Below are 27,179 nucleotides of genomic sequence, written 5' to 3' on the forward strand. Positions count from 1 at the left end.
TGTGTGTGTGTGTGTGTGTGTGTGTGTGTGTGTGTGTGTGTGTGTGTCTGGTATATATGTGTATGCTCATGGGTAGATGGGTGAGTTATTTTGCACATGAGCCTGCATAGGAAAGACATCAACATTAGCTTTGTTCCCCTTTTACTCTCCACCTTCTTTTTTGATCCACCTGGATCCTACCCTTTCAGCTAGTCAAGCTGTCCAGTGATCCCCCTGAAATACTCTTCTCTACCCTTCAATGCACAAGTATTGTGGACTCAGTCACACTTGACCAGAACATTGGTGTTAGGTATCTGAATTAAGGAACCCTTGCACTTGCATTTCTAGCACATTACTCTCTGAGCCACTTCTTGAATCCAGCATGAGCTTTTGGAACGTTTACATTAAGACATGGAAGGTAGTTTTCTACTGAGCCAAACAGGCTGTATTTTGCCCTGTCTTTCTCTGTTAGGATGAAAAGAGACAAAAGGTCACTGAATGTGTTCTTATATAGGCACATGTAACACTACACGTTTCCATTCTTGACAGTACTTTTAGCATTTACAGAAACACCACTATTCTGATCATTTCCAGTAACAAAGTTTCTACATTCGAACCCTTACGAAATGTTGATTAAAAGATATAGGGAAAATGGTATAGACAGTAGTAGATCCTTTTGTTTGCGTTTAGTTTTTCCCTTGTCTCCCATTACTTTTATTTTTGTTCAGAAAAAACTCAAATTTTGATTTGAAATTTTTTTAAAACAAGATATTTGTAAGTATATATACATACTCATTAGCTTAAGGGAGTTCAAACAGATGGTATAGATTTTAACTTTAAACCCATTATATCTCTTCTTGTCCCATGTTTAGATTTTCTTGGCCAACTGAGCTCAACATGAAACTAAATATGTGGCCTATAAAATCCCTTTTAATTATCTTTCCATCCAACAGAGCCTACTCAGGACTCTGCAGCTAAACCATTTTTAAAACCACCTGGTTCTAATGGAAAATTCCCTTCTCTTTTTCTATTTACAAACAAATCCATTGCAAGTTGTGAAATCAGATTCAGATGAATTTTTGACCTTTCTTTTGCATCTTTTAACAACCATCAAAGCAAGATTCAATGGAAATAATTTGTCTCCTTCATTCATTGTAGAGTCCATGAGTGAGAGATAGAGATGACTTGTATAATTATACATTAATTTATACTTTTCTTAATTTTATAGGTGTTCTGCAGATGAATCCTCCTAAGATATTTGTTGTCGTTATTGTCAGCTTCTGTTTCATATGGACCCAGAGAAACCCACCAAAGCTATGTCAACCTTAATAATACTTAACTCTTGAGTTCCCTGTGCCTTTTGGATCTTCGCAACATTGGAGATTTCGAAGAAGCTGTTCAACTATTTTGTAATGGTAGAGATCATTTTGTATTTTGAAGAGATTATTTTATAAGGAATAATTTTAATACTATAGTTTTGCTTGTATTATAATAAATGTTGAGCTACAGTTTTTTTTTAGGTACCATTATTTTTTTATGTTATTGAAAAGAATACTGTTTAGTTTGGAACTTTTAGTTAATTGTACACTCATACACGTACAGGTCTTTCAAAGTCATCCTAATTATCGACTGTTTGTAAATCATCAATCTTCAAAAAGCATTCTTTTTTACACAATTATAATCTAAAAATAACTATTTGTAATGAGGTAGAAATAAGTAATACCTTCTTAAAAAATAAGTGATACTTTCTTAAAAGCTCTTGGAAAAAAACACCTAAGAAAGTATTGACTTTCCTAGCAGGTTGTTCTGAATTGCAGGCAGCTCTATGTTCATCACATTAGAGAACCTTGTCTTTGAAGCATTTCTAGGCAATATGTAGCAGGGAACATCTTTGTGGATTTATCTTCTCTTTTGGATGGAAGAAGCAATTAACCCCATTTAACATGGTTAGACATTTAAAGTAATCTCCTTTAGATAATGATGGAAGTTTGGTTAGAATGGAGTAGTTAGTTTGACTTTAATCTTTAAATCTTCAGCTCAAATTACATATTACATGCTTGGATTTAGAAAACTTTTAACAACCTTTTGCCTTGTGATTAGTAGTTATGAATATAACTTCACACCAACATCTTTTGTCATGGCAATGCATTTTCATAGATACTATACATTTTTCTTTATAATTATCCATACATAAGCCTAGTGTTTTGAAAGGATATTTAAATGAACATTGTCCAGCTTATATGAAAATACCACATGGCAGGATCATTTCTCCTCAGACAAAATTAAGGTAGACTGTACCGATAATTTTCAGTTCTATTTATGGTGTTGTTAAGTGGGTAATATCCCTTTTCTTAGCTTGGTCTATATAATAAACAACCTTGCCTAAGTGCTTAACTGTTTTGTAGTTTTAAAGTTGTTGTTACTGATGAATTTCAACAGTTAAGATTTTAATGTTTTATCTGAACGTTTTATTTTTGTACAAAACATTTTTAAAAATATCTGAATAACTGACAAGCATTAAAAGAAAGAGGTACAAGTAAACAATACAATTTTAGTTAAAATGATCATTACATTCATTCTTTTAAAAGAGACTGTGCAATGTCATATGCCAAGAAAATTCTTTTCATTGGTGCCTATACTTGCTTTCAGTTGATTGTATTTTGACTTAATTATTTATTTAGATTTTTCATCTGCTTTGTAGCTGAAACTCAATTACATTTTGTTCTCTATAGTACTCTACAAATAATTGTGTGACTTAAACCATGGATTACATTCATATTTTTGTAGAAATAAATCAACAGGTTCTTAACTGGATTATGTAAAACCTTACAACCCAACTGCATTCCAAGTACAAATTGTATTGCTTATTCATTATAGCTTTAGTCCTGTAGATTATTTCTAATTATTTGGGGAATTTTAAAAATAGATACTTAAATCTGATGATTGTTTTCTTGAGGGTGGGTCTGATATGTTATTCTAATTGTTTAAATTATTTCTTTCTTTTCGTTTTATTATTGGAACATAATCAAGGTTTGCATCGAAACTAACAGTAAGAATTGACTTTATAGCTGAACACATATATCCTGATTTCTTCCTCTTAAGAAAATTGTTAATAGTTCTTTTAAAACTGTCTGCAGGTAGCCAATTCAACTATTTTCCTTATTACTATTCTAATAAATGATCACACACAGATTTGAACTTTATAGTTTTCAAGGAAAATATACAAAAGTTTTCAGAAATGAAGATGAGATGAGATGTAGCATATAACAAACAAATAAGATTTTGAGTTTCTCCTAGGGAAAAGATTACAGGTATTTATTTTCAATAAATAAGAATCTATAGAAATTATGTATTAGTAGTCAAGCTTCAGTATATTCTTAGTTTTAAATGACTACTTTATACCTGTGACTTAGTGGATTTGTGTTCAGGAATAGAAAAAAAGAGTGGAATGAAGTACATTAAAAGGTTTTGGTTTTTTTTTTTTTTTGCTTATATGGAGAATAAAAATGTATTATTTACATTTTCTTAACAAATCATATATAAAATGGCTTCTTTATATAATAAGTTCATTTCTTTGATGTTTATACTTAATATGGTCTTGAAAATTCATTGGACTTAAGATTACCAACAAAGTTCTTCAAAAGCCTTCCAGGAGGATTGATCAACAAATATTGAATGGGGCAAGAACACAATTTTGAGAGCTGGAGAAATTACTCACTGCTTATGACCACTGGCCATGTCAACAGAGGACCTAGGGCAGGTTCTCAGTGCCAACATGGCAGTTCACAACTCTCTCTAATTTCCATCACAGGGGATCCCACCCAATCTTCTGGCCTCTGCAGGCAGTTGCCACATACATGGCATCTATACATACATTTGGTTAAATAATCATACATATAACATTTGTCAAAGCAATTAAATTGAGCTTAACACTGTGGTACATCAACCCAGCACAAAGAAGCCTGAGGCAAGGAAATCATGAGTTGGAGCCCAGCCTCAGCTCCTTGAGAAAATCAAAACAGCCATACCATTGAATTTTGATTCGCTGTCAGAGCCTGTCTAGGCTGTCACTTTTCATCTCAGCTACCCATCATTTCCACTTCTCCACCGCTGACCAGACATTTTTCTTCCTTAATGATGTCTTTTTTTCCAGTCTCTAACTGTCCTGTTAGATATAGGCCAGAGCCAACTACTTCTGAATTTTATTACAATAAAAAGTACATACTAATAACTTCTGTTTGAGTGGATTTTCCATTAGTCTTTATTAAAATAACATCTCATGTCCTTGCCTACATGCATGCTACAAAGATATGGCAAAAATAAATTCTGGTGGAGAAATTAATAAACAAATTTGCCTGTTAACATTGATCCCACCTTATATAATAAGTACTTAAGAAAAAATAAATTAAAAGTCAAACACCACAATATCCCCATCAGGCACACATCTAGCTTGAAAAATAGATCTAATCCATGATTTCCTGCATTAAGAATTCTGTTAGATCCTCTATTAATTCTAAACATTTTCTATTTCGAGCATTTATTCTACTCACCTATGTATATGTTATAAAAATGGACATTTCTTAGTGTATAACAAGACTGGTCACTGGGTCCCAAACAAGTCATGAAGAGAGAAACCATTGTTTAGTGTTACCTAAGCACAAAAATAACCAACATAGTCATTGATTACTAAATCACAAAGTGGTATGAGAAGCCAGTCCCATTCAGCAACCCATATCATCGTTATTTTTCAGCATTGAATAATTTATCTTCATTTATAACGTTTGCTCAGGGAAATGTAGAATGGTATGATACACACTTCTATCACACCACCATAGTGCTGGGGAGGAGAAGGCCTGTTCCAGAGTCTGTTCAGAGGAAATAAAAGAATGGAGCTCGTGGAATGTTACAGTGGCTTGATATATCATACAATAATGTTCCTACTCCAGTCAATTAAGATGATGAAGGAAAAGATGAGTTAAAGGTTCTTACATCTAAGCTATGGTGGTAACATGGAACTGGACCAGGACCATTCAGAGGTCATTATTTTAAGCTAAGAAGTAATTGCATGGCTTTAGCAAAGTCCTATCATCAGCACCTGCTGTGGTGAAGGATATGTCTTCCTCCTCTTCATCGAGCTGCAGACTACCAGAAGACAAGCGGATGCGGGCTCTAGGTGACTTTGTCCCTTTGCCATACAAAGAGTAGTAGTCTGGTTTAAGAATCTCTGATTCTGAATCACTGGACTCACCAGCTACATACCTTTCTGCTGAATTCTGATCCATTAAAACTGTTGAGAACTCCTGCTCTGCAAATGTACATGTAAACAGATCTGTTTTACGAGTCAGAGCAGGACAAGGCCCTAAAGGTCTAAATTCTGACCCAAAAGGAAAACGGATAGTTTTCATGTCTGAATGGCTCTGAGATCGTTTAGGAGTTAGCTCTTGGGGGTTATAAGCAAATGCATCTTCTAAATGTGGGTCTTCCTCTTCTAGGTCTCCACTGATACTGCTCCTACCACTAGTTCTAGCCATAGCTTCTTGAAGTTCTTGAAGGTCTTGCTGTAAGCTTTTTATCCTCATATTCCTTGGGCTCCTTTTGGCTGGCTTTATTGCGCTGGGATCTACATAGCTGTCTGATCTCATACTTTCCTCTGCCATGACTGGAGACCACCTGGGTACCTGGGGTGGCTTGTCTACATAAAAAAAGACTTGGGGAGGCATAATATCAACCTGTTGACTAGTACAAGGAATGTAGGGCATATCAGTGTATATTAGCTGCCTTGCTGGACTCATTTTGCTTGTAAAACCAGGAGATGTGCTTACATGATTGTCCACCAACTTAGAGTTTGCTTGGAAAGAGCTTAGAGGACTCCGCTCCTCAAAGAAATCTAAGGGATCAGGGTCGGTATTAAAGACAGGATCTGCAATAAAGGTGAAAGAGGAACTGCTTTGGGATGGGTGGAGCGATGTGGGATTTGCCTCTGGTTTGGAACGCTCCAGCTCTGCTGCAAACGTCACCTCAACTGCAGAGTTCCTTCTCCTACTGTCTAAAACAGGCTCAGATACATGGACTCCATTCGCATTTCGGTAGTATCCACTGCCGTACGAAAGTCTCAGATCTTCCACCTTGAAAAAGAAGGCACACTGATGTCACTTAAAAGAAAGATATTTAGCTGAAGTTGGGGAGGATGTTAAAGTTAATGTACTATTACAGGCTGATTTCAGAAAGTCATTTAAATGCATGATCTATTCCACAGCTGATAAACGTATGTATCGAAAGGGTAATGACTTATACCATATACCAAGTTGTATGTTAGAAAGTACATGCAGCATTCTTCATTCTCAGTGACATTCCATTTCTAGACTCCACATTTTATGTGTCCTTCAGGTACCATTTTTTTCTTCAAGCAGTTCAGTTTGGTAGCTATATCAATGAAGTAGGAATCTTGCCTCTGTCTGCCTCTGACTCACTGTATGGACCTTAGGAACCACAGTCTAATGTTCCTACTCCAGCCTCCTCCCTATTTTCCATTAACAAAGATGTAAAAGAGAGCTGTTAATGGCCTCAGAGATTCATAATCTAGATGGTCCCTTTCATTGGTTTACCTCTCATGCCTTCTGAATAAAAACCATCTGTGAGTTGCATGGGAGTTTATGACACCTGCAATTCACTTTTGTAGAGAGCCAAAGAAAAGTGATCAACAATTTTCTCATGAAGTCTCAAATGAGACCATCATCTTACAGTTCCAGGAGCACAACAGGATCCTGAAATTGTGTTACACAAGTAAGAAATAACACCATACAGCTTTCTTGAAGCCTTATGGTTTCTACTGGTGAAATAACAGACTTTTAATTTAAAACTATGAAGCCGTGTGTTAGTGTATGTTTTTCTTTCAAGATGTTAATAGTACAGATTACAATTTGGAGGTACCCCAAGGGTTGCCACTGTACATGGCACATATTAGTTGTAGTTTAGTAAATGGTCTACTAGCAGAAATTACTGTACCAACAGACTTCTCCAAGAGACTAATCTCACATGGAGTGGCCTTGACACACACTGGGTGATTCTGGCAAAATCAATTATTGGAAACATTTGAGGACTGGATGACTTATAATTAGCTAAAGAAGTAGGGCTTTTCAGAAACCTTACTTGTTTTGACACATCAGAGAGAATGTCTGGTGATGACCTGCACTGCCGTTCATGATACTGAGATGGATACTGTTTCCTGAAATCCCCAAACAGAGAAGTCATTGAAATGTTCATTATGCAAATTATAGGATACATAGCAATCTTTAAATTCAATTTCCAATCAGCATGAAAAGAGAGAAGTAAAAATGTGCACCTTTCAAATGGCAGGCTCTTTAACCTCCCCTTTTTCCCATATTCCAAAAGTTGCCTTTGAGTTCTTCCACTATTATAAAGAAGAGACAAAAGTATTAATTCCGCCATAAGCCTATATGTTTCTAAAACATGAAAACCTCACCTCTGTTGGAAACCTAAACTGTCTGGATGAGTGTCATCCATTGTGACTCCCTATGATATTGATACTCTTTATACCTACCTATTATTTATATGCTAGTTCTGAGGCTGTTTATTTGGATTCCCAACCCAAGGTAGACACAGAGCAGCTAACTAAACAGAAAAAAATTGCTGCAGTTAGGCTGACACCAGTTAAGAAATTGAGCTGGCTGCTGGGAGAAACACAAAAAGCAGAAGAGAAGTCACAATAGTAATAAAACTCCGAATGTCTGAGCCATTTAAGCAAAGTACAAGGCCTGACATGCCTCTTCTACCCCAAGGCAATTGCTGCACTACATCTGCCTGCAAAGGCTAAGAAGGGTGATTTCTAAGAACTCAGGTGATTAAAAAAGAGCAAAATATGCTCAATAAGATCTGTTTTCAAAGACAGGGAACTGTAGAAAACACTTTGGAAACATTCCATCAAAACTGTGTGTGTGTGTGTGTGTGTAATTTTTTTTTAAAATACCTATTCGTACAAGGACAGGTTTCCACAGTCTGAAAAATCTTTTATGTTATTAGAGTTATTATTTTTTTTTATTCATCAGAGCTTTGTAAGCTTCTTCCAGTGGATCTCAAGGCTAGTTGTTTAAATAGAAACAAGATGTTAATTCTACCTCATTTCAGTTCCTCTAAGGTGTGAGCTGTACTGAGACACCTTCAGGGGAGGACTGCTCCATCTTTTTAATCCTTTGGCCCCTCCAGTGTTTTCTCACTATCTTTTACCTAAATGCCTTTAATGGAGACTGTTGAAGTATCCTTCCACGACTTTCATATAAGCTGCCTTAAAGGAAAACAGTGAGGTTGTTGAATACAGTTTTTCAAACACCCTCTGCTTCCCTATATCCTCACTGTGTTTCTGATCCAACCCCTTTGGTTAGTAAATACGAACTTAATACAATGTGCAAGAAAAAACAGTAAGGAATATGCATAATCTTTCAAGATATTTAAATGAATTATTTATTGCTCCTGGAATTCAGATTCTTCCCACTGCTTTCCAGGTTATTGAAAAGAAGTCACGTGCATGGTTTTTCTAGCTGCTGTGCACAATTACCTGTAGCGGAAACTGGAACCCTTGCTGCAGAGTAGTGTTCTGGGTTTTGATTTGGGCTCTTCAGAAAGCCTGAAGAAAGCATGGTACTCCACACAAATCTTCCAGAAAGCCTTACAGGCATCTCGGCTGGCCATAGTGAACTCCAAAGTGTCCTTGCACAATACCTGTATAAATTATTTTCTATCAAGCATAATGTCCTGTGAGGATACCAAAGCTCTCACTGCCTTCTAAACTGTCAGTCCAGTATCCCATGCAGCATCTGGTTTTCTGTTTATCTCCCCATCGGCTCCACAGCCACTGAAATTGAATGACTAGCAACCTTCCGAAGATCAGACACGGCCTCCACTCATACCAAGCCTTGTCTAAAAAGCCAGGCTTCCTTTACACACGCCCCTCAACTTACATTATTTTTTCTGCCTTGCCTCTTGGATGCCAGAAACCTTTTTATGAAGTTGTAAGTTAGGTGAAAATGAGTATCAAAGGGCATTTCGAGGTGGCAAGAAATTATAAATGACCAACAGGAAAGGGTTGGGGACAGATTTCCTTCCCTCTGTCAGGATGATTGCATGTACACAAGTGTTTTCAATATCCCAGTTAGAAATACACCTTCCTCTATATGGTCTCTCATTCTTTGTATTTCTCTCTTGGCATAGTTCATATTTTAATGTGTCGTAAGGGAACTTGGATTTATAGTTCGAAAGTACAAGCTTTTCCCATCCTGAGTCACCACATAGCCTCATTAGCCCAAGGCTCTATGGCAGGCTCCCAGCCTTCTTTTCAACAGCCCCACCAGCTCTCTGAACTGAGTGCCCCCTTCTCTCATTCCTTTCCAGGTTCTTGCATGCAACCCTTGAGGCTCTCCCCACGAGGTTCACACTAGGTCTGGTCCCATGAATTAGTCAAATAAACACCTTTAGACAATATCAAGACCCAGGAAATATAATCCAAACTGGATCTTCTATAGACCCAAATTATTGATACACATGCAGTTTTGCCCTTCATGGCCAGTCATTAAAAAATCCTTTCTAACACTTTTTTTCTTACCCCATGCATTGACAAGTCACCTAAGAATTACTTATTTTGCTTATATGAATACCCACTTCTCACATTCTCTTCAGTCTAAACATATACCTGATGTTCAATAATTTTTGCTTAAGGAAAGTTAGTGAAGATATTTCATAAAATAATAAAAAGAGACCATCAAAGAATTATTTCTGTAGCCCTAGAGCTGGTGACCTCCATTTGACCCATCAGATCCTTCAAAATGCTATCCACAGAGACTTGCCTTTCAGCCCAACTGTTTCATTTTCCTATAGTATCACTTATGCTGAAGTACAAATCAGATGACGTCGTATTTTTCCTTTAGTTAAAGCATGATTAAATCCCTCCTCAGTTTATAGAGGACAAAAAGAGGGCCCCTCACCTCTCAGGGCCAGGCATCTTTCACCATTTATAGTCAAACCATTTCTAGAGCAATTATGAAATTCCAAGTGAACAGAAATACATTTTATTAGAAACCTACTCACCAAAATATTAGCATGAAGTTTGATGAGAAAATGTTTTCTCTTAAAGCTAAGTTTGCGAATCTTAGCCCAGTTGAAAGTATTAATCTTTGTATTTCCCTGTAATGAAACACACGGTCCATTTCAGAGCATATCAACATGAGTCAGGTCATGCCACAGTAGAAGTATGATGAAAAGTACTCTTCATGAATAAGATCATCTGAGGCTTTCCTTACCCGGAGAGATCTTGGGAAACTAAGCAGAGGCTGCCCTGAAACTTTGCTGTTTCTCCAGAATATGAGCAAGAAAGAGCATCAGGGAGACTTTTAAGCCAGTAGAGGGAGACTGTAGTAGAATGCATTGTTATAATAACTTCTGCAATCTCACCCCTCACTATTTCCACATAGAAGTGCTAAAAGGAAAAGCCCATTTATTCTGCTCTCTCCTTTATTCACCCATCTTCAGTAGCTCCTCACTGGTTATATTACCAAGTCTGGCTTGGATGTTGCTATTCAATAAACAGCCATCTCTCCTGTTTTTTAGTCTAAACTTCTAAATCTGTACCTTCAGTCCTGTGGTCTCCTCATTCTCCCCCTGCTCCAAATGCCTTCTGTATCACCAAACTTCTTACCAGTGATGATTGCACACTCCCTGGGCTATTCTAATGGCAGCCCACTCCATTTCTAGCTCCTCTAAACAATTTTTGTTTTAAACAGAACAGGAAAATAAAAATTGCTTAGAGGAGCTGGGGGGAGAATGACAGAAGACAGTGGCTCCTCAAGTTGATTTGTAACTTGACATATAAAATCCTGAGAAAGCAATGATCTGGTAAACAGCAACTGTTGCTGGAAGAATTTGGCTTTAATTCCCTCTTAACTAGCACTGGTCATCTGCAATGTTAAGAGCAATGAGTAAGGGCACATCTCTGTTTGGATCACTTTGGGTGATTTTGTTAACAATCTGGAAAGCACTACAGACTAAGGTTTTTGGATCTCTGCATCTCCAGTCTAAGAGTCCCTAAGAGCTTTTTGACTGTATCACTTTGCCACCCTGGCCTGATTGAAACTGTGATGGCCTCAAAATCCAGACCATACCTTCCTGACCACCCAGAGGTAAAGCATATTGTGGGAAGAGGATCTATGCATACTATTTGCAAGTATTATGTCCCTTCTGGTTAGTGAAAAGACAAAGCCTCATAACAGTCTGGCGAACAGATACTCAAGCTGAAGTCATGCTAACCACCTCCACAGACTGAAGGGCACTCAAGGAGAGGGTTACCCTTAGCACCAGTACTCCCATGTGGGCAACCGCCAGGTGAATCTGCATCCCTTCACCATCACTGGCGGGCTGAGGCCTGATGCCATACATATCCAGCTTCCTTGCTATGTCCAGTAGCAGAATGTCTGATTCAGCTGGGCTTCGGCCACTGTAATGGGAAAGGATTCATGAGCTCAATAATTGCAGAAAAAAAAAATCACTGACCCCCCCCCCCACCCACCCAAACCTTTCCTCTGAGATCTCTGGAAGGAGCTAAGCATTTTCTTGAGACTGAAGCTTCTCAGACATAAAGGCTTGTTTTAGGAGTCTATTCTAGCCTTAGTGTTCTCCACTGGGAAAGCTTGTGCCAGGGAACGTACTTACATGTGCTGCTGATGAAAGTGGATGATCTTGCTCTCTAAACAGGCTTGGCTTGGTAAGTACTGGGTTTGTTCCAGATGCTTCCTAACCGTTTCTTCATGGAAGTCTCCTAACTCTGCTGTACAATACAAAAGTGACACTTTTTACATTTCCATTGAGAAATTTTTTAAAATGTACAACCTAAAAGACCTAAACAACCTTTTCTACTTAGCTGGTGTAGTCTTACGCTCCCACCACACCCTCATGCTGTCTGTATATTTGTGTTTGTACAGGGGAACACTAACAGACTCGTTCTCAACTAACAGCAGTGAGTTTCTGGGAAGTCTCGGGCTGTATCATGAGTTACACACCCAGAATAGACCTTAATAGCTCTACAATCACTCTTGAATATTTTGTTAGGGTTTCAATCTTCTATACTCCTTTTGTAGTTTGGTCTACTTTCATTTAGCTTCTGTTACAGACTAAATTTTGTCTTCCTAAAATTTGTAAGTTGAAATCCCAACTCCTGGTGCCATAATCTGTGACTCAGTTGAGAGCAGTTGAGGTATTATGTCAATATTGAGAACATAAGTAGAGAGCTGTAGTCTTAACTAACTAGTATCCATTTTGAAAAGGAAAACTGGGCATGTAGGGATTCTAGGGATGAATTTACAGGAAGAAAAGATGATGTGACTACAGAATAAGAAGACTTCCTTGGACCTCCAGTGAAGGGAAGGAAATACCAACCCACCCACAAAACCTTCGACTAAATATTTACCCTGCTTATAAGGTATGCAGGGATAAAAATGGAGCAGAGATTGAGGGAAGAGCCAAACAATGACTGGCCTAACTTGAAACCCACCCCATGGAAGAGAGTCAATCCCTGATACTATTATACTTTGCCATGCTTGCAGACAGGACCCTGGCATAATTGTCGTATGAGAGGCTTCATATTATAGCTGGTGGAAACAGATGCAGAGACCCACAACCAAGCAATAGGCTGAGCTCGAGGAGTTTTATGGAAGATTGGGAGGAAGGATAGAGGTACCTGGAATGGATAAGAAATTCACAAGAAGACAAACAGAGTCAACTAACCAAGGCCCATGGGGGCTCACAGACTGAACCATCAACCAAAGAGCATACATGGAATGTACTTAGCTCCCTAACACATATGTAACTTATGGGCAGCTTGGTCTTCATGTGGGTCCCCTAACAATGGGAGTAAGAGGCTGTCTCTGATTCTGTTGCTTGTTTTTGGATCCCTTCCCCCTAGCTTGGCTGATTTGTTGGGCCTCAGTGGAGGAGGACGCATTTAGTCCTGATGCAACTTGATGTGACAGAGTGAGTTGTTGGTGCTGGGGCTCCCTTTTTCTGAGGAACAGAGGAGAGGGAGTAGGGGAAGAGTGTTGGAAGGTTGAACCAGGAGGATAGGAGGTCAGGGATTGGAATAAGGATGTAAAGCAAATACATAAATAAATAAATAAACAAACAAACAAATAAATAAATAAATAGATAGATAGATAAATAGATAAATAAATAAATAAAGAAGACTGCATTCACCAAGCTGAAGAAAGAGACAAACCTTCCAACACTTTGGACTTCCAGCCTCCGGAATGGTGAGAAATCATTTTTTTCTCTCTTAAGCCACTAAGTCTCTGGCGTTTTCCTATGAAAAGCCTCATAAAAACTAATATATCCCTGAACTTCTTTCTACTATTGTTATCCATTATCATAAGCACAAACTATAACATCAGCTAGTGTGCAAGCTGGCTACAGCAAAGTCATCACTCTGTATTCTGGGTATTTAATAAATCCCCAACAATTTGAATCCGCAATAGACAACTCATCCTTTCCAAATAGCTGGCAGTTTATCTATGAACCTAATTTCTCTCTTTTTTTAGATGTTTCCAGTTTATTGTTAGAGACAGCCATTAAAGATTAAACCTGTGTACATAGCTGTGTACTTAGAACTGTCTGCCCTACTGTAAATGGCCTTAAACTTCTTTGAATTTTTCCTTCTTTATAATTCTAATATTTCTTCCGTGTGCTAAGATCCACATGAGTGAGTTTTATTTTGAAATCATAACTTAATTATACAATTTACCCCTTCCATTTCATATCTCTAAAGCTTCCCATATACACTTCTCCACTTTCCTTCAAATTCATGGCCTCCTTTTTCATTAATTGTTATTGCATGCATACATTTATATACATATACAATGTGGGCTATATATAGTCTTTAATAGTACTACACTCTGTAGAATCCTGGAATGCTTTCATATTGAGCAAATGCATGTACTATGCTAAAATCGCTATATAAATAAGGAATTAAAGGAACTAGGTTCAACCTAATATAATTTATCTATGAAAAGCCTGTGGCTAACAATATAGTCATATCACATGGTGACAGAATACTTTCCCTTAAAACCAGGAATAAAATAAAGATGCCTGGTTTTGCCTCATCACTCAGCACTGTACTTATGAGTGCATTAACTATGATCAGATAAAGATACATAAAAGTTCTGTGGTAGAAAGAATGCAGTTTTCTTAGAGACACAAAGATCCGATATTTATAAACCTTCAAGAAGCCCATACAAAACAGTGAAGCGTGAAGAATCAAGAAGTAAACTCTCAGGATTGTTTTTGACAAGATAGTGCAATGAAATTAATAAAAATCTTTTCAATGAATTGTTCCAGAACAAATGAAAATCTATGTGAAAAATACTATGACGCAGCCAGTTAGAGCCCAAGCATCCCTCTGTACATTGGGAATCTAGCAAATACCCAGCAATTCTACCAGAATCCTTCGTAGACAAATCCTTCTGTCCTTTCTAAATAGCTGGAAGTTTTCCTGTGACCTCAGGCAGCACACCAACTGAACATACTGAAAGTGAACTCTAAATGGATCAGAGACCCCACGATCCAAAAGATAACTACGGAGAAGAATGTCTTGTGGCTCTCACAATTTGTTTTAAAAAGACTATTTAAAATCTAATGGTAAGATATAATTTGCTCATTTTAAAATGTGCAACATATTTTTAAAAGGGCAGTGATGAAAAACAGGAATAAACACATAAAAAGATGTTCAAAATCATTGGTTGGTGGTTAGAATAATGCTGGCTAAAATTTTTATTCATACCCACACACCTGGGCTATTCAGAGAAGCTTCCCTTTGCACCGGGCAGCTGTCAGAGCAAAGACTCATAATTAGTCAAAGTGTTGAAAATACGAAATTTAATGTTCAGCTCTAAATGGATTATTCTCACCACCACCACCGTAATTCAGGGAATGTAGAAGAATAGGAGGCAGAGAGAATAAAAGGGCTAGAGGATAGTGAGGTGTTCTATGAAATGCTGTCTTCTGGACATGACAAGGCTACCACGCTTTGACCTCACAGCAGCTGTGATTACCTGCACAAGATGAAATGAGTCCAAAATCTGGTTCAGGTAGGGTAGGGGAGTTGGTCTCTGGGCCCCATGCTTTACTGGGGAGCTATGGGCATTTAGTAGCTGCTGGAAAAGGGAGAATCCTTCTTCTTTGAGGGTGTGACCACAAATGGGTTTTCCATATTCCATTGTATAGCCCCATATCCCTACAGATGGCAGCAGTAGTAACTGGATTTATCAAAAACTGGGTTATCAGAAACAAAACAAGCAAAGAAGACATGCAGTTGGGGGGGGGGTTGTTGGCAGAAAGAATTGGAATGAGAAACCAGTGGGGTATGACCTTATTTCACTGTATACCTGTATGATATAACAAATAATAATATTAATAGTAATAATAAAGAAAAAGGATTGTTATACAAGTAATGAGATATCCCTTTATACTCATTATGTTAGCCATAAGGTAATTAATTCCAAGTGTTAAGGAAGGTGGGAAAGTTAGACGCTTCATATGCTCTTGATCAAAGAATGATATGTGTGTATGGAGATAACACAGTAAAGTACATTAATTTGTGCAGTTAATTTTCATTGATAATTATAAAAATGTTTAGGAGAAATATATTATACAACTAGGCAATCACTTTTCTAAAAACCTACACAAGAGGAAAAAAGATATCCATCTAGAAACATGTATGCTTATGTTTATACTATTATTCTTAATACCTAAATTAGAAACTTTCCTAACAATCCATGATGAGGTGACTAGATGAATAAAATGTAATATCCACAAAATGGAATCTTATTCAACAATAGAAATAAACTGGGATATGCATAGATTCAAAAAAAAAACCCACTGTGTTGATTGGAAAAGCCAGATGCAAAAGATCATACTTACAATTATTCCATTAATATGAAATTTCGAAAAGGCAAAGAAAAGTATAGAAACAGAAATTTAATCAGTGATTGCCTGAATTTGAGAAGGAGAATAGAGCATGGCAAAGCAGGACTCTCTCTGTCTCTGTCTGTCCCCCCACCCCAACTGCATGTCTTCTTTGCTTTTTTTGTTTCTGATAACCCAGTTTTTGATAAATCCAGTTACTACTGCTGCCATCTGTATGGATATGGGGCTATACAATGGAATATGGAAAACCCATTAGTGGTCACACCCTCAAAGAAGAAGGATTCTCCCTTTTCCAGCAGCTACTGAATGCCCATAGCTCTGTCTCTTTCTCTTGTTTTCTGTTTTGAAGCAGGCCTGGAACTTGCTGTGTAGATCAGGCTGGCATGAAAATTGAATTCACAGAGATCTGCCTGCTTCTGCTTTATTCGGTGAGAATGCACCATCCTCAGCTTTGCTTGTGTTTGAGACAGTTTCTTGCAGCCCACGGCAGCCTGAAATTCATTATGCAGCTGAAGATGTCTCCGAATTCTTGATCCTCTGGCCTCCAACTGCCACAAGCTGGGATCACAGGCATGCACCACCATGCTCAATTTTATATGGTGCTGCAGATCAACCTAGAGCTTCCTTCATGCTAGTCAAACACTCTACCAGTTACATACCCAGTCCTGAGAGGTTTGGGTTGACATTATAGAACTGTTCTAAAACTGGACTGTAAGTCATAGTTGGATAGACATTAATCTACTAAAAGCCACTGGTTTATGAATTTTAAATGGTAAATTTTAGAGCATTTAAATGAAACCTCAATAAAGCATGCATACACATGCACATGCAAGTACAACATGTATGTGCCTTTTTTGAGTTTCTTAAGAACAAAACTCTATAACAACTATAAGAAAAATGTAAAAACCCATGAGACTATGTTAATTTTCTCTCTATGGACTATGACAATGTAGCAAGAAAATTGGTATCACCAGTAGCAGGAGGTGACAGATTTTATGTCCAAATGTTATGGCTTTCTGGTCCAACTCCTATCATCTCTCCTAAAATCTTCTCTTATTGTTCTGCCTGCTACCACCATTGCCTTTTAAGTTCTATTGTTTTTTTAACCGAAGAAGCCAATATGGTTCTCTTAAAACCTAATTTGGATTTTGTTCTTATATTTAAAATAAAAGCCAAGAATCCCTTCTCATGTTGGTGATTAAAAATAAATGTGTTTTGGTTTTTTTTGTTTTGTTTTGTTTTGTTTTGTTGTTTTTTTTTTTGTTTTTTTTGTTTTTTTCTTTTACCTCGGGCTTCTGTCTTTTCACCTCCCTGAGAGTCATGGCCTAGGTCTTTAATGTGCTTTTAACTCCTCTCTGTTTTCTCACTAAGGCTCCAGCCAGCCACAAAGCCTTTTTGATGCTTCTCACACACCCTAGGCATGTCCATCCCTCTGGCTTTCTTCACTGAGTATTCCCAATGTGTTGACCTCTCTTTGCTCCTTGCCTTACTTCCTTGACTCCTTCAAGCCTTCCATCATCTGTCACCTTTACAGTAGGCTTGCCCTCCTCACATTATCGAAACACCCAGTATCCACTCCTAGTACCCTCCATCTCCCTTCTATTTATGCTCTATTTGTCTTCTTTGCTTTTATCACCTCCTGACATTCATTACACATGTGTGCTTGTTCTCTTATTTTGGTCATTGTCTGACTGTCTTGCACTGAAAACAACGCGAGCTCTTCGAAGATAAGAATTTGTGTTATATAGCTCATTGCTGTAATCTCAATGCCTATAACAGACTTTAACAAGGTGGTTCTTATTTGATATGTTTTTGTTGTTCAATGAATGACAAAGAAATGCTATACTATGAGTTTCTAAGAAGGAAGATTCATTTGAATTATACAGATTTTATTTGGTAGAGGCTATCTGGCTAGAGGTGCTTAAAAGAGGTGTAAGCAATTATATGACAGGCCCAGAATGCTTAGGTTCTTGACAGTCTAGCTTATAGCAGGCACTCAGCAAATACTGGGCAGGTGAGTAAATGGTCATATGAATGATGACTGGACTGTGATTCTGCACATGACCATGACCTTGAGTCCTCTGAGTCTGACTGGGATTGATTGTGAAATAGTAACTCACTAGAACCACAGCTTTTTTTTTTTCCCATAAAGTGAATTTCTGTTGACCACATATCCTGCCAAAAAGCTGAAGTATTCTGTGCTGTACCTCAAACTGTCACAAGGCAATGCCCAATTCCATAAGGCAGAACTGTTAAGAATAAAATTGTGCACTCAAAAAAGAGGTCTCCTGTAGCCCCACCCTCTCACCTGCTATCTGAAGATGTAAATAACAGAAAAGGATGTTTCTCTTACCAGTTCTACCCCACGGCCCACATCTCAATGCCAAATATGACACTGGGCATGAGGGAAGTGACCTTGGCACTCAAGATGATTCAAGATGCTTCATTTCTCACCATGTCTCCTAGACAGACACTATTCTTGAGCTGTGTGTGGTCATTCTTCATCCCCTGAAAATGCTGCTTCTTGTCTCACCACCATTTTTATGCTGTTTTCTCTGCCTACCATCACATCCAGCTCCCATGTACCCCTTTAAGCTCCAGTACAAAATCCATCTTCCCCATCAGCTTCCTTAACTCTTACAGTTTTTTCCATCTGCTGCCTTTCTGGGAGCCTGGAATCACTTGGTACACTGTCTAGGACATGGTCCCTATCCAAGTGCTTTAGCGTGTTGTTTTCAGTGAAATCTGAAATCTATGATTTATGGACTGGTAGGAAGGTAATGAACAAAGGTCATCAATGATCTTAGGCAATAACAAACAAACAAACAAATAAACAAAAACCCTGAAGTTACGATTCTGCCAGATTATCAAGGAACAGTATATTCATGGAAGGCCTCTCCAAAATGAGAAAGTCCAGCTGGCCTTAGAAGAGATGTTAGATGTTAGAAAAGATGCCTAGAAACTTACCTCCAGGCTGCAGGAATATCATACCCTGGCCTCCCTCCCAGGCAGTCCCTCACTCTTCCCCAGGCCTCCTCCAGTGTATCTTCAGTGTTCCTTCTCGACAAACTACTTGGGCGCTAACCCATGGGGAACATTAATATATGCCTGGGACCTTTTATCCCTTTTCCAACTTCTCCCTTCTATAATTTATTCTCTGGAGCTGTGCTGCAGAAAACATGGAACTGAGGCTTACCCTAGAGCAAACAGAGGGAGTGGGGACTACTTGGTCAAATCCATGGCAAGAATTATTCAAACCAGTTCCTAGACAACAAGTCAAGAGACAGTGGCAGCAGGGTAGGTAGACTGAGGTAGGAGAAAATTGGCATTTACTTCTAATCATCAGAAGCACCACCACAAGAAAGTATTCTTGTCACTATTGAAAATACAAGACTCTGCAGGCTCGGAGGAATAAGAGCTTGCATTACAATAATGCTGAGGTAGTAGGGACAAGATTTGATTCAGATCTCAATGAATGTGATAAAGCACCACTTCACTGTGTCTGAACTAGGTCCTGTCTCCTCTTAAGGCTGAATACAGTGCTAGGCAGGCAAATCGAGGGTGCTTGCCTCCTTTGCTTAGCTCTATCCCTGGTGAATGGGCCAAGAATTAGAGGCATGCTACTTACATTGTAAGATGTGCGACACCATTAAAGCTGTACAGTTGTCACTGCACGGAAGCCTTCCCAGAGCCAAATCCTTCTTTATTTGAAGAGTAAAAAGATACCTGCAAAAGGATTTGAGGAAAAAATCTTGACAAAGAAGTAGGAATACAGAAGAAAAATTTCCTTTCTCCCAGACCCATGATAGTTCAAGAAAGGAAGAGCATCCAGTCAGTCAGAGGCCCTTTTGGAGCCGTGATTCATTACATAGGCTTAGCTTCAGAACCAAATCAACCTCAGCCCACAACTCAGCTGACCCAGCATGTTGGCAGGTCCTATAACTGTTAGGAATTTCCCTGGCTGTAGACTGCTGCTAGCTTGAGGGACCGGGCCAATCCTCTTCTGGTGGTTTCTGCCATGGAGACAACCACATCCGGGGCTGGAGAAATGGGAGCCTCAAATAAGTGTAAGCAGATTCTAGGGGACACAAAGAGTTGTCAGGTAGGCCTAGAGCCATAAGAATTCCAGAGTTTAGAAGAGCAAGAGCAATCACTCAATTTTATAGTGATACCAAGGCAGGCCACAAGCCTTTCTGACCAGGTGGTAGCACTCTAAGATACTAAAATTGTGCTTAGAACTTAATGTCTGCCATTGATACCTAGGATACCTGTTCAAAGAGCATAAGTCAGGAATCAAGCCATCAAACCATGCCTGTGCTCATCTGATTCCTTTTCCTGAATTACTATGTTAGTATCAACCAGAGCCCAATTGAGTACTTTATAAACAATAGGTATGAAACTAATGGTTGATGACCTCATCAATGCAGAAACTTCATCAGGGACCATAAAAGGCAGGTTGAGTTTAGGGCTCTGCCAAACTGAACATTTACCACACATACTTAAGGCCTAACTAAAGGAGAACTCATTTTTGTGTCTGCATATGTGTGTGTGTGTATTTATAGTGTGTATGTATTTATAGTGTGTATATTTATGATGTGTTTATGATGTTTGTGTATAAGTGGATGTGTACATTCATATGTGTATGTACAGAGGTCAGCCAAGAAAACCTCGGATATCAGACGCTGCCTTCCACCTTATGTGAAATAGAATTTCTTTACCATTTGTTGTTTTATGCATCAACTTAACTGGCGTGCATGCTTCTAGATATGACTCTCATCTCACCATAGAAGCTCTGGGATTACAGATATGCCCTATTCCCAGCTCTATGTGGCTTGCAGAGATTTGAACTCAGGGCTTCACACTTGTGTGGCAAGTACTTTTCTACTGAACCATGTCTCCAGTCCCAGAACCCACTTTTTGGTGAATGAGTGTATAAGAAACACACCACATTGAAAGACATCACATTATCTGCTTTCTTTTCCAGAGCAAAAATCAGTTCTGATATTTTCCTTTATATGAAAAAACAAGCATTACCTGCTGTGAGTATTTTCCTATATAACATATAATTTTTAGATTAAATTCTATGTGGATTTTTTCAGTAGCTTATGCCCTAAAGGCAATGTAGTAAAAGATAAGTAGTTGCAGATGATAAATGAAAATTTGGCCTGAAGATTCTTGTCAAGTGATTTATTCAGTTCATGAAAGTTTTAAGTATTATATCCTTTCAAATCATGTGTAACTCTAACGCACTAGAAATGATTCAGTTAAAATAGTTATTTTTGTATAGTATTCACAGAAGCCCCTGCATTGGTCCCAAACAAGGCATAATCACAATTTCTACAACAGGTAAGCACTATTCATTTTAGTTGTTGCTACTGGGTTAGTGAATACAAACTAATCTACAGAGCAAGATATTAAGGTATCTTGGCAAATAATTGAAAAGAAACACATTTTGAGAGAATTAGGTGAAGAGAGAAAAACAACTTGTGCAAAGACCCCACACCAAAAGAGTAAGTCAATTGGCCCCATGTAGAAGGGCCAGACAGCAGGAAGATTAATTCCCAAACACCTGTGATTTTTTTAACTCAGTTAACTTTAGCTTCCAGGATATGTCCCTTATCTATAAGCTAAAAGAGCTGTGGAAGAATATCTCTTAGATCCTTTCTACGTGTAGCAGTCTCAATCTAGAAAGCAGAATAAGTTTTGGGAGGAGTGTTACAATAACAGTATCATTTTTCTGAAGTAGGTTTTCATTACAATTATAAAGAGCATTGTTCATAAGTATATAGTGTCATTACAGATGTTTTCCCTTTCTGCTTATGGGATACATCAATACACACATTCATTTTCAATGATCACAAGCAGTGACCAGCCTCAAATCTATGCTGATTAAAATACAGATGGTATGAAACTGATCATGAGTACTGTTGTGGCATTTAATGGGTTAAGCCTCAAAATGACACCTGCTTTGCTACTAATTCTAGAATGCCATTCCGTCTTAGTTTTGAAATAAAGAGAAATTAACATTTGAGGGGAGGTAGCTAGCTCCTCCCTTTTTCTATCCCACTGGTTCTCAGCCTTCCTAATGCTGTGACCCTTTACTACAGTTCTTCATGTTGTGGTCACTCCCAACCATAAAATTACTTCTATTGTTACTCCATAACTGTAATTTTTCTACTGTTATGAATAGTAAAGTAAATATGGTTTCCAATGTTCTCAGGTAACCCCTGTGAAAAGATCATTTTATCCCCAAAGGGCTCATGACTCACAGGTTAAGAATCAGTGTCTAGTCCTTCACCTTTTCCCAGAAAGTAACTTAATCTTAAGCCATACAAAAAAAAAAAAAAAAAAAAAAAAATTCAGAGTCCTTTCTTCAATAGCTGGAAAACAGGAATTTTTAACTTAACATCATTCAGCACACACATAGTTAAACTCACCTTGTGAGTTCTTCCCGAAGATGTCCAGGGTCCACTGGGAAAAATTTCACCATAAATTTGAAAACAACCTCCTTAGGATCTTAAAACACAATAGCTCCATAAGTTTTCTTTAAATGTTCATTACAACAGTTAAAACACTCCCCTCACATACACACTGTTTCATTTCCCTTCTCTTTTCATTACTCCTTCCGTAGACTTATTTTACATTTCAACTTTTCACATGTATATTATTATTATTTCTGGATTGGGATCCTATGTGTATAGCAATTAAGAAAGTCCTCCAACTAATCCTTCCTAAACACCCTTTATCCCTTTGAGTTTCCTTTGTAAAGATGTGTTCATTTGAGGCCTACTCTGTCTTTTCTTAAGAAGTGAGTCCTTCAAAAAGACTATTTACAACTCGCTATCTGTGACAGTTCAATCACACCTGAGAAAAGGGCCCAGCTTCAGCTCAAGCACATGAAGAGATGTCTTAAGGATTTCATAACCGGAATGAGAAACAATGTGGAACAATATCTCTATCAGTCTTTAGCTATATTTCCTGAAAAGCCACATCTATGTATTTCCACACCTACTTGCATTTGAAAATGAGAAACTTGAGACTGAGGGTGGAACTCAGTTGTAGGATACTTTGCTAACAAGTACAAGGTCCTGGTTTGCAACCTCAATACCACCAGCAAGGAAGAATAGTTTATTAGATCAAAAGTAAGCACACACATGTAGCAACAGTATTATCCATTCAATATATCTTTTAAAAATAAATTTCTTTTTTTTAAATTTTTTTCTTATGTATACTATGTTTTGCTTGCATGTATGCCTGCATGCCAGAAGAGGGCACCAGATCTCATTTATAGATGATTGTAAGCCACCAGTGGTTGCTGTGAATTGAACTCAGGATCTATGGAAGAGCAGACAGTGCTTTTGAACTCTGAGCCATCTCTCCAGCCCCCATTCAACGTATCTTTTCTAGTTATCTGTCATGTGCTAGATATTGTTCTAAGACAATACTGGAAGTTAAAATATACTCAAGTGCTTCCAGTCTCATCAGAGAGACAAACAATTAAACAGACCGATTTGAATGCCACAGAGCCTAGGTTGAGGAAGTTGACAGCTAAGTAATTTAGCAGGAGCAGGAATTGAAATGGTTAGTGGCAGAAACAAAAGTGTTTACAATAGAGTCCAGAGCTTTGTATACCATGTTAATAAGGCCGAACTTTAAAGGTAATTAGGGAGCTATGTAAGCATTTTAAGCAGGAGAAAGATACGGTCAGGGTTGTATATTTCAATCAATCCATTGGAGAGAAATGTAGATGCTTAATTGGAGAAAATCAGTTTAGTAGCTAATGGAATTATGTGATGTAATCACAGAACTGGACGAAGCAGGGTCACAAAATGGGTCAATGTGAGAAGAGCAGAGTGGAGTAGGGAATAGGGAACCAGAAAGACACACTGAGCAAGCATTTCCAAAGTGTTAATTAAGACCCACTGTCCAAAAAAAACCAAAACAAAACAACAACAACAACAACAACAACAACAACAAAAACCTGTGGAATTAGTTAAATGTGCATGCCTTTGGACTTTTGTCCCAGGAATGAGGTCCAGGCATCTGTTTACATTTTAACAGAAAATCCAGATGAGCTTAATTCCCACGAAAATGTGAGAATACATATTCCAGAGTGTGAGATGCAGGAGTCATTGCAAAGGGCAAAGCTTGTGACTGCATGAAAGAAAAGAAACTTCAGGCAGAAGTTGAACATTATTGCAGATTGGCATTAAGGGTACTTGAAGAAACCCAGCATCAGAGAATGAGATATATGCCTACATGCAATCCGCAGATGGAATAATTCCCAGAACTCTTCAGTTGTGCTCCAAGATCCAGCAGCATGAGCTTCTTCATCTCAGAGAAAATTATGACAATTTCTCAATTGCTAAATTTACTGGACAGATAACAGTATTTCTCCAGTATGAAGTGAGGACTACATTCCTCTAGTAATCTTCCATACTTACTTTTTACTTGCTTTGTTATGGGCTTCAGAAGTTCCAACCAAACCTGTAATAACATCAAAATATAACAATTGATAGAGCCCAACAGTGGTGAGTACAGCTATTTTCTTTCTCTTTTTTTTTGGTACCAAACAAAGGTCAACATCAAATGAACAAACACCAGGACTACAGATTTCAAATAGATAACTGAAGACAAACAGTCATGTCAAAGAGTTGTCAGCCCCCCCGTAGTTTTTTTTTTTTTTTTAATAAGAGCATACACTGTTGATCTACAAACTCTGTGGTGTTGATATTTCAATCACTGCTTCTTGCCTCAGTAGGATGCTAGAGGTATGACAGGCAAGGCTCTTCAGTGGCTACAGTCTCATAAAGGCATTTGGCTTCATTTCACATTTATGTCTGACACCCCCTACACACACACACCAGTGTTCACTTAATAATGAGCCTTTCCAGATAGGGGGCAGGTTAGAGATGTGCCAAGGCAGAATGCAGCGGAAGAACCTTGTGACTGTTAGGGCCAGAGAAATGGGAAGAAATCTCCCTTGACAGTCATGAGGTCAGGAGTTTTAACTCTGGGGGTTGAGGTCCAACCAGCTGAAGTAGATAATGCTTTGGTCAAAGAGTAACAACAACAACAAAAAGATCACGAGGCAGAAGAATTCAATTGGCAAACCGAGGTAACTTAATAAAGAAGGTAGGGGGAGGGACGACAGTTTTAAACAAAAGAATTTTGCAAGGTATAAACAGGTTTCACATTTTTAATCTGGGATTGAACCCTACACACCTAGGTGCAAACTGCATTTGAAAGCATTTCTGGACACCCAGAATCCTGTAATGAAGCCTACTTACGTTATTTCCAGAATGGCTGCAGAATTCTAATCCAAAATATTCCTTTTCAGCAAGATTGAGATGGCTGCAGCTCAGGTTAAAAAGCGCCTTTCCGGATGATTTTTGCTAAACACAATAAAGAGATTATGGCACAGTTTGAGTTCCTAATGTGTGATGTTTCATAAAGGCCAAAAGCAATTCCTTTCTTCCATTTAGAGGACCTGCACACCCCTAAGGATGTTGAGAGCGTTACAGATACAGACACAAATCTACCTACAGATGGTTTTAGTCCCATCCCTAAAACCTCCTCAGAGGAATGACAAACCCTTTTGGAAGAGATAGCCTTGCAGTTAGCTCTGGCTAGATCTGCACAATTATCCTTCACATAAAAGCCCTTAATTCAGTTATCACAGGCCGCTTGAATGATTTTCCCCTAAACCGACAGACGGTTTAATCAAGACATTAATAATATGACCCTGCTTCAAATCCTTCAGGGGGTCTCATTTGGGTACAGCTTCACTGCTTAGTGAGGGAAGCTGGTGACCCCCTCCTCTGGCTGCCTGCTTGCCTCTCCAGCTGCATTTTTGCTCCTCTCACTAACACACTGTTCTACTAATCTCAGCCTGCTTGCAGTTCCCCTGACATGTCAAGGCACTTCATGCCTGTGTGCCTCTGCTCATGGAATTCCTGCTCCACAGCCTGCCCTTCCCATCATTTTCGGTTTGGCTTCCTCCTACTCAGCTCAGATGTCACTGCTCTAGGAGAGCTTTCCTGATGCTATCTGAGCTCCCAATCATCCTGGCTTCTTCAGTCAGGACACTTCTTACCATGCTTGTCTACCTTCCCCTTTATAAAAAAAAAAAATTCTGCCACAGCAAAGACCAACCTATCATTTCCTTGTTACTCCCCAGTTCTAACTCAGACCTTGATGTACAGTTGAGGTCCTTGAGTGCTTGTTGTTCTAACATAAGTTGAACAAATTCATCATAGCTGTTCTTTAAGGAAATTTCATTTTGCAGCTTTGTCCATGAAATTTGCATATAACATATTCTGTTCACATAAGCCACACATATTTTTCTTCATAAAGCCCACACACTCTGTGAGCACAAGGAAGTGCCTTAACCTTCCCTGGGAACAGGCACTTTGAAGAGGCCTCTGTGCAAATCTCTTTGAGCTCAGTATGACTTTAAGGGACACTATCACTGAACTTAAGCATTGTGATGGGAAAATTGGGCACTGGCTGAATGGCACAAAGACATGCTGCTAAAACCCCTAGTTTGGCTGGCTCTTTGACTACCTCCCCCTGAAGAGGGAGCAGCCTTGCCAGGCCACAGAGAAGGACAATGAAGCCAGTCCTGATGAAACCTGATAAGCTAGGGTCAGATGGAAGGGGTGGAGGACCTTCCCTATCAGTGGACTTGGAGAAGGGCTTGAGAGGATATGAGGGAGGGAAGGTGGGACTGGGAGGGAATGAAGAAGGGACTACAGCTGGGATACAAAGTGAATAAATTGTAATTAATATAAAAATTTAATTAAAAAAAAGCAAAGACACAGGATACCCATACTCCTGAGAGAGAAGCCAGGTGTGGGTGCATGGAAGTGGAGCTTGAAGTCACTGAGCCATAGAATTAACAGCAACCATGAGAGGGCAGAGGTCATCCTAAGGCAGTGGTACACTGAGCAGAGCTTACATCTGGGATTTAATGGTTTCCAGGAAGGCAGCCCACCTCCCCACCACTTCCCCCACTGACCAAAAATATGCCCCTTCCCCCCTGCGCTGCCCTCCACTTGGTTACACTGCACAGAGCTCCAATTTAAGTTTCATTTGGGTTAACCAGGGTCCTATTTTTAAACTCAAAAGAGGCCACAAAGGGCAAAACAGATCGCACCCTCTCGCACCTGGAGAATGGCTGCTGGGCTGAGGGAAGACGGGTTTGATTTGATGTGGGAAATCAT

At 38.7% G+C, this 27,179-nt stretch overlaps 2 protein-coding genes across 2 annotated transcripts in view; one reads left to right on the plus strand and one right to left on the minus strand.

Moving 5' to 3' along the window:
* Positions 1 to 1,232, plus strand: part of Stk26 (serine/threonine kinase 26) — a 25,861-nt gene extending 24,629 nt beyond the window's left edge. The window contains 1 exon segment of the mRNA XM_055618061.1: positions 1,208 to 1,232. Within this exon segment, the coding sequence (XP_055474036.1) occupies positions 1,208 to 1,232 (25 nt within the window).
* Positions 1,233 to 5,024: 3,792 nt separating this feature from the next.
* Frmd7 (FERM domain containing 7) lies at positions 5,025 to 27,179 on the minus strand. The gene is made up of 12 exons (XM_055618062.1): positions 27,123 to 27,179; positions 25,245 to 25,349; positions 24,399 to 24,441; positions 22,392 to 22,425; positions 19,583 to 19,680; positions 11,695 to 11,809; positions 11,332 to 11,479; positions 10,078 to 10,173; positions 8,552 to 8,715; positions 7,322 to 7,390; positions 7,129 to 7,204; positions 5,025 to 6,104 (listed from the first exon to the last, which is right to left on the minus strand). The coding sequence occupies exons 1-12, from the start codon at positions 27,177 to 27,179 to the stop codon at positions 5,025 to 5,027; spliced, it is 2,085 nt and encodes a 694-aa protein (XP_055474037.1).

The sequence above is a fragment of the Psammomys obesus genome, unplaced genomic scaffold, assembly GCF_907164565.1.
Source record: "Psammomys obesus unplaced genomic scaffold, mPsaObe1.curated_primary_1811, whole genome shotgun sequence".
NCBI classification, from domain to species: domain Eukaryota; kingdom Metazoa; phylum Chordata; class Mammalia; order Rodentia; family Muridae; genus Psammomys; species Psammomys obesus.